This window comes from Haemaphysalis longicornis, unplaced genomic scaffold (assembly GCF_048455015.1).
Source record: "Haemaphysalis longicornis isolate Haplotype H1 unplaced genomic scaffold, Haemaphysalis longicornis Haplotype H1 scaffold_3, whole genome shotgun sequence".
Taxonomy (NCBI): domain Eukaryota; kingdom Metazoa; phylum Arthropoda; class Arachnida; order Ixodida; family Ixodidae; genus Haemaphysalis; species Haemaphysalis longicornis.
The window spans coordinates 98,016,043-98,029,011 of record NW_027526335.1 but is presented as its reverse complement, the minus strand read 5'-3'; the positions used below and the strand labels follow the sequence as shown (position 1 = coordinate 98,029,011).

Genomic DNA, 12,969 nt, shown 5'->3' with positions numbered 1-12,969 from the left:
GCGGCCGCCAGCGGCGTCTCTTCGTCTAGAAAAGGGATTAGCAAGCGACTTTCTCATTGTGTCAGCGCGCGTGGTGACAAAAGCGATGCGGGAAGCGAGGACAGAGCAGGATGTTACCCGCGGGAAGACGGCTCTCGACATTACTGCTTTGTGCAGGTGCCGCCCGCTGAAGGTAATGGCTTGATCGCTCAGCGCGGTCAGGGACTTACTGTGGCAGCTAATTTTGTTTTGGCTCGTTGGTTGTGGTAACTTGTGAGGGGGGAAACGTACTATGACATCCAAGGGAGAGAGAGTGTGTTCGGTCACCTGACCGCGTCTGTGGACGTGTTTAGATTTGTTCCTTGTGGCCAATCAGTGGTCATATGTGAATAATTTTGAATAGGGTTTTTGCTCTTTATTGAACGCCCCCTTTGGAGGCGTGGTTTTGGGGGTCAAAACCATACGTCAGGTTTTCGGGTTTAGCTCGTCTGTCAGCGCCAATCAAATTAACTGCATATTTGAATCTGGAAACGCTGCTTATATAACGAGGCACGCCATTTCTGAAAGGCATATGTGATCGAAAGGAACATGTCAGGCCGCAAGTATGCGAGTGGCGCATCCAAGAGAAGACTAAATATAGAGCGAGAAGAGAGTACTAAAAAGCTGCCAAAGTTGACTAATTACTTCAAAAGTTTCACTGAGTCGTCGCCGAGGGAGGATGAGGTAGCGCGATCGGCAGAATGCGCGAAGAGTGACTTCGAAGCGCCCTCAACTTCAAGCTCTATCGGCCATGTTGGAGAGACTGTCGAGGAAGACAGTGCATTTGAGATGCCTTTTGCGCTTCCTCCATTGTGTGAACGTGAGCCACAGACAGAAGAGAACTGCTCTACCGCCAGCGTCGAGCCACTGTCCCAGCATCCCCGGCAGCTGCAGGGGCCTCATGTACCGGAGTGTTCGACAAGCTGCGTAGATGGTCGGCAAACAACGACCCAGATGCCCGATGCTGCCCGTGAAAGTGAACTTTCCCCCCAAGCATCGGAACCTCTTTCAGTTACCGCAGACCAGTGCCCCGGACAAACTCCACGAAGTCCCGAGGTAGGATTTCCCTGCATTGACAGCGAACCGGCCATGTGGCCCACACATATCTCCGGGAAATTTCAATCCTTATGAGTCGAGAAGGGCCCACGGTGCTTTCAAAATCGTTCAGAATGTTTTCCTGCTTCAGAGAGACAATACACGGGCCAGAAACGGTACCTGTCTTCCCAAATTTTTGTAAAAAAGGTCGCAAATGGGGAGTCATTTGAGTGACACTGGCTTATCTACTCTCAGTCGAAAAGGTGCGTGCACATGTATTGCTTCATGTGTACATTGTTCTCGGCATCAAACAGTCGCAGCTCTTTTGCTACCCATGGCTTTTCCGACTGGAAAAACGCGGAAGAAAAAACAAGAGCGCATGAAGATGCTTTGAGCACCGAAATTCTGTAGTTGCTTGGCTAGCCCGGTCTGCTGCTGCAGAAACTATCGAAGGACTGGCCGAGCAATTTGTCACTCAGAAAGCTTACTGGAGAAAGGTACTAACGCGCGTCGTGGCAGTTATAAAGCTTCTGGCAGAGTGAGGGCTGGCGTTGAGAGGCAATTATGATTTATTTGGTTCCTCCAGAAACGGTAACTTCTTAGGAATCCTTGAGGTGATCGCAGAGTTTGACCCGTTCCTAAGGGATCACATTGCGCGCCATGGAAACAAGGGTAAAGGTCACCCTTCCTATCTTTCCAAATCGATCTGCGACGAGTTTGTTGAGATGATGGGGCAGACGGTCGGAAAGCGCGTTGTTGAAGAGGTACAGCGGGTCAAATATTGTTCTTTAATTGTAGATTCGACACCCGACATTGCCCATGTGGACCAGCTATCTGTTGTGCTTCGGTTCTGCTTGGAAGGGAATGTGTATGAGAGATTCTTTGGATTTGTTCCGAACGAATCGCATACTGGTGAGCATCTGTCCTCAGCCGTGTTTTGTCTTCTTGATGAAAACGGCATTTCTCTTGACAACTGCAGGGGCCAGTCATATGACAATGCAAGCAACATGTCAGGGAAATACAAGGGCCTTCAAGCTCACATAAAGGATAAAAACCCGCTGGCGGTTTATGTGCCGTGCTGTGCCCACTCGTTAATTAAACTTAGTTGAAGCGTGGAGCGTGGACTGCTGTGTTGAAGCAGTGAAGTTCTTCAGCCTAACGCAGTAGCTGTATGTTTTCTTTTCTGCATCACCAAAGCGCTGGAGCTGCTTTCTCAATAGCCTCGACCATGGGGGACAACCTTCTGTTTTGAAAAGCCTGTCAACCACTAGGTGGTCAGGGCATGCAGATTCTTGCGAACAAATTGTTGCCAATTTCCGATGCATCAAGACTTGTCTGCATACACTGGCGTACGAGGAGGCAGAGACTTGTGACACCCGCATTGAAGCCCAGTCTCTTCTAAAGAAGCTATCCAAGCTGGAAATGGCATTCATGGCAACATTGTGGCTTGAGGTTTTGGAGCGGTTCGACAAGGCGAATGTTGCCCTCCAGAAACCTGATCTATACCTGTCAATGGCTGAAACTTGCTGAGTTCTTTAGAAGGGTTTGTGAGGTCCCTGCGATCCCAATTTCAAGCTTTTGAGGAAAGGGCAAAGGCATTGAGTGTAAATAAGAGTTATCAATGTGAACGCACTCGATCTATTTCAACGGAAGACAACAGGACATGTGGCAGCAAAAAGTTCGAAATAGAGACGTTCAATGTAATTATCGACAACCTGAGCACAGCATTACAGGGTAGAAAATCTGCGTACACCATCCTCTGCGAGAGATTCCAATGTTTAGCGCTTCTCAGGGAAGCTCACGGTGATGACGATCTAATCAACCAAGCAAGTGGATTAGTGGAAGCTTTCAAAGGCGATCTCGACTCGACTTTTCCCCCTGAACTAGTCTAGTTCTTTCACTACCTGGAGAGTTTCCGCTGCCATGATAAAAGACCGAGCAGTCTGCTGAAAATGTTAGAGGAAAAAGACATTGTATGCGTTTTTCCAAATGTCTCCATTGCTCTTAGGTAATACCTAACCATTCCTGCAACTTACTGCGAGACTGGACGTTCCTTTTCAAAACTGTCTTTGATTAAAAATTGCTTGCGATCCACTGTCTGGGAGAGGAAGCTGAATTCCTTAGCCATCATGTCAATAGAAAGGGACCTCTTGAGATACATTTCTTTTGATGAAGCCATTAATGAATTTGCGAGTTTGAAAAGCCGCAAGCTTCCATTATTTATAGTTTTTCTGGCTTGCTTGTTTAAGATGAAATTTTAAATGTTATATTTTTCATGGTTTAACTTATATAGTTCTAGTATATCTCGCTTGATTGTTTTTGGTCAATGTGCAGCGGGAAGGATGTCGTTCTGTTCCCATTTTGTCACGAGTGATGTAGTGAAGAAGAAGAAGAAAGTAACTTTATTTCGTTAAGTAAAAGTAACCCTTAGTGAGGAGCTCCCGAGATAGTCAACCGGGCCATCTCTCCGCATTCAATCAATGCCCTTTGCGCTTCCGCACTGGAGTCGGCCAGCCTGAAGAGGGTGTAGCATTGGATATGGGTGAAGTTTGGGGTTCTGTGTGCCCGTCCAGTTGGAGAGTATGATAACTGCTGGTTGTCACCGCAGCTCGGCACACCTGGGGTCTTGGTAATGGATGCAATCGGTGCGTGAACTGTACAGTGGGTAGCATGTATGTCTGAATCTGCCTTAGTACATGCAGGGGTTCTCGGCGCGTGAGTGTTTTGTGTAGTGTTGGGTACTTCTCTGTTTTGAATAGTTGTCCGTAGCAGGTGCCCGGTGTCAACTGCTTCTTCATTTCACGGTTGCGTCCCACGTGTCTTTGGGTGTTGCTGTTGGGGCTTAGGTACCCAACCCAGGTCACCTTGTAGCACGTTTGGAATGTAGCGAGGACCTTGTTGAGTATTTTTGAGGCATTTCTGTGTATTTTGTTGGTTGCAGAGAAGTTGTCGGCATGCGGGCTGCGAGCCCGTGTAAATGTAGACTGTGTCTGACGCATAATTGCGAGAGTTCTGTGTAGCACGCGCGATTTCCATTGTCTTTATATCGGCAGTGAGTTCGACATGATTGCTTTGCGTTGCTGTATTGAAATGCAAACATTGGTTAAAAACTGAAATCATTGTGTTTGATTCGACGGTTATTTCTGGGTTCAAAGGGTGAGGCTGTACCTACGTTTTCGCTGAAGACTTTTTTGCGTTTATAACTTGATGCTTGACTGCTTAATAAAGATGTTTCTTTTTGAAGAAAGTTATTTTCTGTTTTCTGGCCAATTCTGCATGCCACCGCCGCAATTCGATTAACTGTGAATTTGTGATGAACTGACTATTGAAACAAACCAGCGTGTACGTCAGGTAATAACCATCAAATAATAATAGAAATCACGCACACAAATTACTCTCCCGAAGTACCCCAATCAATAAAAGTGATGTGCATTTTATATCGCTTACTAGCGAACGTAAAAGGTGAGCTAAAAAAACACGAAAAAAAAAAAGACAGAACTCTTGTCATTATTGGGGCCCCATGGACTCGGTTAGCCCCGGGCCCCGAACTTTGTTAATACAGCACTGCATGCATGCGGCGCTGATTAAGAACTTGCCAGAAGGAAAGTAATGCTTTGTCAATAGTTTCTTTCCAGGCCTCCCCCCCCCCCGTCGCTGTGTAGTAATAGTTTAAATACAGTGCAGGCCGATTTAATATCGCGGAACCAATCATTATGTCGAGCCAGAGAAGCTATATATATGACTTTGTAGCGGCAATCTACAGTGGCAGCGGCACCAGCATGACGTAGGCCGAGCGCGCTTAACCGACCGAAGGGCTCGCGCGCCCCTGAAATCGGTATACCCCGTGCGTTCGGAACAAAAACAGGCTTTGCTACGTGGGTCCTCTCCTTCAACTCCTCCGTGATATGCGCTCTAGAACTTATTAAAGCGCATTTCATTTGTTTTGTGAGTATGACAAAAACTTTAAAGACATTTACAAACCAAAGAAAGCAAGTAAAGTCTCCCAGTGAAAGAAGAAGCTGACTGAGATCACGCACGCCCCCTGAGATCGCGAGCAGCGGCCACTGGTGATTCGAACACGACCAGCTAGCGCGACAGCAATGACCGGATTCGGTCACTGCAGCGATTAAGAGAGATCTGCGTGTTCACCGCAGACAAAGGTACGGTGTTTGCTGGCAGTAGACCACGTCGAGCGTACATCCAGCACTTAATAATGAACGATTCGGGCACCGACAGCTCAAGCCGCATCCGCCGCAGCCGTCGGGCCGAGGACGACGAGTCCACGCTGCGCTATAGACTGCGCAACCAGAATTTCTGCCTGGTGGTGTTTTTTATCGTCGTTGTGATTACGGTGGCATGTGCATGCACCGCCATCGTCGCCGCGGTTGTCGAGCACTTCTGGACGAGCATCAACGACGCCGACGAGCCGCAGGGCACCGCCGTCGCTCAAGGTTCCGTCGAGGGAGCGAAATCCGTCGCTGTCGACATCCAGCGGCAGTCCGACGACGAGAGCGGCCGGGCCGTCTTCTGCTTTGTGAACCTCAGCCTGGCTTCGGGCTCCCCGTACCGCTTCTCCATGGACAACGTGTCGTCGATCCTGTGCGACGCACTCGTCTTCGTCTCCGTCGGGCTCGACCCGTCGCAGAGTGGCCTGCGCTTCCGGCGGCCCACCGAAGACGCCGAGGCGCTGCAGAGCCTCGTTTCCCTGGGCACGCCTGCCTGGGCTTGCGTGGGCGGAGAGCCTTCGGACTCGGTCCACTTCCGGAAGGTGGTGCGAGACAAGCGCTCCCGACTAGCCTTCATCCACAACGCAGCGGCCTGGACCCGCCGCCTGGGTCTCGTCGGTTTAGTCCTCTACTGGAAGTACCCGACGATCGAATGCCGGTCTAATTACAGCACCTTGGTGAGCACCATGCGAGTGATCTTCGAGAGGGACGCGATCCGCGTGAGCGTCATCGTACCCTGGCAGGCGTCGAAGCGGCGCCACGGTTACAATGTGCACACTACATACAGCCGGCTCGACTTCGTCGTGGTGGACACCCACCGGACGGTGGATCCCTCTTCCTTCCCGGTCACCACGTGTCAGAGCCCGATGCGGGCCGTGTTCAGGGCGCGCCACAACGGCCAGATGGGGCTGTCCTCGGTCCTAGACGACCTGTCCATGGTCACCGATCATCAGCTGAGCAAGACCATGCTGAGCGTGTCGTGCGCCAGCGTCACTTTCACCATGAAGCGGCCCTGGATCAAGATCGTACGCGCCGGCATGACGGCCCTGGGTCCCGGGCAGCCCTTCGGCTACACCAACCGCTCGGGCCTGGCCAGCTACTACGAAGTGACCGAGGCACTGACGCGCAACGCGTCGTGGCATCGCCAGACGCACGGCTTTTCGCGCTGCACCGTGGCCCACAGCGGGGACCAGTGGATCGGCTTCGAGGACTCCACCAGCTTACGCTACAAGAGGTCCTTGGTGCGCAAGACTTCCGGCCTCGCGGTATGGGACCTGCCAATGGACGACTTCGCGGGGGACTTTGGCCCCACGTGGCCACTTCTTCGCGAGGCGCGCGACTTGGTGCATGGTTGATGCGCCATGGTTTCGGGCCTCCTGCACCGATACCAGAGCTTGCGTTGTAGGCCCTTCTGCTATTTTCATGGGCATGCGTTTTGTGTTGGTGTTTATTTAAAGATATATTTGACCACCCGTATACGTGGGGGAACTACATTAGAACTGTTTTTCAATATATTTTATTCGATTATGGGAAGCCGCAATATAAGCTGCAAAGCTGTATGTGAGACGCACGCCATGGCTTAGTCCCAGCCTTTCTATATTGTTTCAATGCAATCAGTAATGAATTTTCAGGCTTTATTTTTGAAGGAACGTAGCGCGTCTGTTTAGGTTGGCGAGAATTTAGTTTCTGAAATTCTGCTTTTCCGGAGCCGTGGCCTCTTGCACGTAAATTGAATAGCTTGCCTGCGCGAGACTTGTGCGGTCTTGCGAAAAGGCGTTTATTGATAGACGTTTCACGCTCTCGCTCGGACATGCATACTGGAACCAACCATTGACATTTTTGTCTTCGTCTGTTCAAACAATTTGCCAAGAAGGCTAAATATAAATCGTAATAAATGGTGCCGTGGGCTTCATCGAGGGGATTAAATCCCGAGGATCATTTCCCTGTTGGATAGTGCACGGGTAGTACGAGGACCACCTTAGCACAGAATTGGCCCCCTCGGAATGCATGGGAAGAACGACTGTGTGCTGAATCTCTTAAATGCACCCAGTGTTTTAAGCACCCGAGTTGAAATTACGTGGATAGATGAGATCGGTCGATGTTGAAGATGGCTCGCTGATCGAAGGCACATAACTGACGATGGTCTACTCCACAATATTTACACTTTATTACAATATTTACAGCTTAGTTACAACAGTTATCGCAGTACCGTGGCTCCAAGAAGAGCTCGAGACGAGCCCGCATCAATCGGGGCTCTCTCCTCCCCCTGTACACCGAACGCTTTGGTTTTATTACACTGGCTTCGTGCTATGGTGCCGGCTTGTCACTTGCCATTCGCTGCACTCCCTTTACCCTGTTTGACTGCAATCGGTGCTTGGGTCCTCTCGGAGAGCAGCAACTTATCGCTTGTTTCGCCAAGGTGGCGGTTTCAGCGGTTCGGGTCGCATATGCTTCGGTGGGGAAGAAGTTTTCTTTAAACATTCAAGAAATCCCTCCTTCCTAGCGCGACATGGTGTCGGCGGATACTATCGCCCATGCGTGGTGTTTGTGACTCAACCTGTTCCTTCCCTGAGCCGAACTCACAGCGCGTTTTCCACTGGTTTTCGTGGAAATGCGGCTGTTGCGTTTGTAGGCAAGAAATATGCTTGCCGCTGAGGAATCGCGGTTGTATGGTGGCAAGAGACATTGGCGGCATTCCTTCGGACAAATAAGCCAGTGACAGCGGCATTGCTGATTGACAGCCATTGTGGTTAATGGCTGCTATGCCCAACGGCGGGTTTACGGACCCCGAGCTGCATTCCTATGAACAGACCTCTAGAACACCGGGCTTGAGCAGGGAAGGGCACAGAGTCAAGGGGGTCAATGGTCAACCTGAGGGAGACGAGTGTGCAGCGGGTGATTGGTTAAAATGAACCTCGGCCGGGCATCTAGACGGACACCAACCAGAAATTTTGGCCGAGGGAAAGTTCGGCTTCGCCATTCGACTGTGAATTCATTTTTTTTTTTTGGTATTAGAGAGGTTTTAAAACACCCGGTACATCGGATGTAAATACGAGGAGAATTAAACTTAGCGTAGCCTCGCGATGTCGGAGTATCGGCAAGGTTTCTGCAGATAGCAACGCGTTTACTTCCCCAACGGTCCGAACAAGAGGATGGAGGAGAATCTCACTCCCGCCTTGCATCCTGAGCCGTTGCTACGGGCAAAGACAGCAGGACAAGCCACGATGCAACGCCGAAACCGCCCGCAGGGTCGAGGGATCGAAACCAGGCGCCGGATAGTATTTTTTTTATATAGTGTAGGGGGAGGGGTGCGGAAAACGACGGTGCGGACTACGACGGACGTCAACGCGGGTGACATCGTGAGTTACTGAAATGCTCTGCATTTAAAAGCGAGAAGGCGCACCCCTGGAAATAACAAGCTTCTTTAAAAACCTCCATAGGTAAGCGCTGACGCGCTGCTGACGCTTGCCACCGTTTTTTTATCTACATATACTGCAGTCCAGTGCGTCTCGATACTGCAATTTCCGAGGTCTGAATCGTTGGCACTTTGAATGGCAGACCGTTAAAAGTGGAACTGTGAGATTGTTTCAGGGTATTAGGCGTATGACATCTCCGATTTACCTAGCAATTTGTGTCCTTCCTTCATAACTAGTAGTCACAGGGTTTGTTTGGATAAAAATATGGAAGCGCAAGAGCTTTGCCGCGGAGATCTGAACTCTCGAGGGCCTATAGGCACCCGATCCTGACTTCGATATAACATATAGGACGGTTTATGCCTTAACATTAGCAGAGGAAATGTATAGTTAATAGGCAGTCTTAGCATATCGTTACTGTGTTTACGTTACCGTTTACCGTGTTTGCGGGAGTCGACTGCGCCGTGCAAGAGTTACCGCGAACGGTAACTTACCGGCACAGGCTTCACCGTCGCCAGCGGCTTCCGGTAAGACGGTAAACGGTAACACAAACACGGTAACGATATGCTAAAACTGCCTAATGTGCAGTACGCGTATTTATTCCTGTAAATATTTTAATTACTGCTGTTCTTTTTTTTTAATTTTGCAAACTTCACGTATGGATCTTTAACATGCGCCGAAATCTCGAACACACGAGTGTTTTCGCTTTCCGCCTACATCACAAAAGCGGATACACTTAATTTCATTTCCCTTTGCAGGTTTACGTGCCTTTGTGGTAAACGCTGGGTGTTCATCGTGTTTGTACTAGTAACGGGCGGTACCCTCGCCGCCTCCCGTAATTTGCATAGAAGAGTCACCTTGGGTTGCCCCCCCCCCCCTTCCCCCGAAAAAAAATCCGAGGTACGTGCCTGACCCACACCAAATCTAGGGTGTGCACTCCGTAGGTGTACGGCACGAATCGGTACCTGCTGCTTTGCGTTCAGTGAGCACTTTTTTGAGTGGGTGCTGGTTTGAGGTGTTAACCTCCAAGCTGTGGCGTTAGGTGTAACGTTTTAAACCGCAAAATGGGAAGTTAGGCCCAACGTCTTGTGTCTAACAGCCTTACAGCACGCAGAGCAATGCCATTCTCATGCTACGTCGGCCTGTGGGTAAGGGCTGTCGATGTTCACCTCAGAACATGAAGTATTTTAATTTGCAGTGCTTATTCTGTGGACCAGGGAGATTATGAACACAGGATAATGTGCAGCATTATTCTGTGGTTCAAATGTGGTTCAAATGCTCAAATTTATTCTGTGGACCGTACCGCAGTACAGTTGATCCTTATTCGTCTAAAGCAACCTAAAAAAATTAGCAATGGCTTAGCTCGGCTATGCCAGGATATACGTAGCGGGAGTTAAGGTTCAACTGGTTAGTCTTAGCTTTCCTGGTTGTCTAGGATTAGCTTGATTATCACGCTTACTTCTGCTTCAATGACACACACAGGTATAGGTGAACACACGCATATTTATCAAGCGGCTCCGGCGCAGCATCACCAATCACCCCAGGGCTAAGCTGGTTCCACAGGCACACGCCGGTATTGCTGCGACGCACGAGCCATCGGTTCCACACCCGGCCACCCCTCGCATGATCATCAAGTGGACCGGGCCGCCACGTGCCGCGCTTGCGCAGCACGGCTCTCCTGGAGGCACGCGAAACAGCTCAACCTCGGCCAGTGTAGCTCACGCTACAAAATACCAATCCACACTCATTTACACACGTAATGCGTCGAATTGGCTTAAGTGAACAGGTTACAGCAAAAAAATTGACTTGTAAAAAAAAAAAGGAAAGAAAACTACATAGCTGCAGGGACTCCAACCCAGGACGCTAGCGCTAAAACCCAAGACTCTATGTATACCACGGTGCCACAGGAGCCTTTTTTTTTTCTTTCGAAACACAACATTTATTTAGAAAGATATACATATATACATGATGCACTGGCACGCTCGTGGCGGTGACCGACGATAGTTCGCGTACCTACTGTCGCCACAGGCGCTCCAGCCGCCTTTAGGTGAACCTTTACTTGAGTTGCAAAGTACGCAACGCAGTGGGACTGCGGTGGAAAAAAAGAAGGAACAAGCGGAAAAATATGGCATTTGGAGAACTGTAATATCAGAGTACATGAACAGATAATTGTGGGAAAGTAACATGTTCCCATGTGCGTGCAAACTCTGGGCAAGGATATACAACGCCTGTTAAGCGCGGAAAAGCGTCGTTACAACGTACTAGTGGGGCAACGTCACAGCCGTTGGCAGCGATGCATGTTTTTAGATGCGACGCTCAGAGCATCTCTTGTCGGCGGCCCTGTCCTTCCTGCGTGCGTCCGATGTTGTCCGCGTGCGTCCGTTGTTGTCCGCAGCCACTCTCCCCCTCTCCTCTCCGATAGCGAACACTCTCTCGCGAGGGTCATTGGATTGGATTGGATTCGATTGGCTTGGCTTGGCTTGGCTTGGCTTGGATTGGATTGGATTGGATTGGATTGTGTTGCGTCATAGCCACGGCACTCTCTCCGCGGTCTCCTCTCCTTCGCGCGCTGCGCATATAACCGGTGTGCCGCTCTCTGGCTGCCTTTCGGTCGACGGTTGCTCTCCGATTGCGCTTGAACCCCCCTCAGCGTCGCATCACACCAGGGTTCCCGCGAAGGGAGGTGGGCGCAATTTTTCTTTGAAGCGTTACACACGCCATCAGTGGAAACACTAAGGCTTCGCTTTAAAACCACATTGAACAGGGTAGTTTACTTGCCAGTTAAATAGATTTTGTTCAAACGTTCAACAGACTCTTCTGTGCTTTTCCGGTTTGCATTTTTGGCGCGCTTGAATGGCGAGTGGTGTAATGAATAGGGATCGGCTTCCTTTAAATGGACCCTGCAATACCCTTTGCGACTTTATTTTATATACTAAATGCTTTCAGGGCGTAGTCAACAAACACACTAAGTATTTAGAATATGGGGTCACAAAGTGCCTCAGCCAAAAATTAGTGCTCTAAGCACATCAGCTAATTCAGAAACTTGCTCAAAAGAATTGTCTTCTTTTCCCGGTCTTCGTGTTCTTCGACCGCTGGAATCACGTCATTACAGCGGTGTAGCGCCTATTTGCCGGCTTTTTTTTCAGTTGCAACAACAAACGAATTCCATAGCTGCGTTAAAAAAAATGCCACAAAACAGAAACGGAAGACGCGTCTGCTGCGACTAAGAAATCACGCAGTGCAGCTCCGGGCCGGCGATAACTGTAGCTTTCGCACTGCTTCCAGGCACGAACGAAAGAGTTAAAACGTTTATCAGCAGTGTTTTAGGGTCCCTTTAAGTTGGAGCAATGAACGCATTTGACTGCGCCGTTAGTGAACATTGCGACAATTGCGATACGTCTTCCACAATCTGGAATACGTATCTGCTGCGACGAGCAAATAGCGCTATGCCGGTTGGTGCTGATTACTATACCAGTCATATGGCTTCTAGGCACGAAAGAACAAGTAAAGGCATTTAATCCAGTGCTGCAGGGTCCCCTTAATATTCGGACTTTTGCTGTTGCTGTCGTCGGCTCTCTTGCAGCACACAAGTGCTTCACAGCAAAACAAGCTTTACAGAAAGAGGAGACAGTGCAGGGTGGTCCGCTATTTCCGCTGGTGTCTTTAGAAGGCAAAAATACGCATAAATGCACATTTACTTGTGCTATATGCGATAATAAGAGTGCGGGTGCGAGTATACAGAATACGATAGTAACAAAGCTGTTTCTCCCTTTCTGATATCGTCGCGCCAAATGCAGTGTACCGATGCGTTGTGCCATGAATTGCTTTATGGTTGCCTTGAAAATATGAACTGCTTACCTGTTTTTGTCTTGTTTTCACAAACTACGTCATTCATACTTTCCTTCGGTTTAACCAGTGCTGATCAATATTTTTTTGCCACGCAATGATGGGTTGCGAAATCGGTTTACTGCTCCTAGTCTTTGAAATCATTCTACTCATGCCCATAGCGACGATAGCAGCATTCGGCTTCAATCTACGTTTGACGCACGTGCACGAAGGCACGAAAAAGTAACGTAAACCCTTTCCACGTTTTCACATTTCGTGCGCTAACCCTCGTTTTTTAAAGGTATCAAAGAAGGTCCTGGTCGACTGTACAGCCTCCTTTAGGCTACGGTAAGGAAGGATTTTCCCGACCATCTTTTTTTATTTGCGCCATAAATGAATTAACAACTTCTACGGCAAGCTTTGAATATATTTACCAATAACTGATAACAACT

At 49.2% G+C, this 12,969-nt stretch overlaps 1 protein-coding gene across 1 annotated transcript; it reads left to right on the top strand.

Moving 5' to 3' along the window:
* Positions 1 to 5,266: 5,266 nt before the first annotated feature.
* Positions 5,267 to 6,723, top strand: LOC144175345 (chitinase-like protein 3). The gene has a single exon (XM_077704425.1). The coding sequence runs from the start codon at positions 5,267 to 5,269 to the stop codon at positions 6,632 to 6,634; it is 1,368 nt and encodes a 455-aa protein (XP_077560551.1). The 3' UTR covers positions 6,635 to 6,723.
* The last annotated feature ends 6,246 nt before the right edge of the window (positions 6,724 to 12,969 follow it).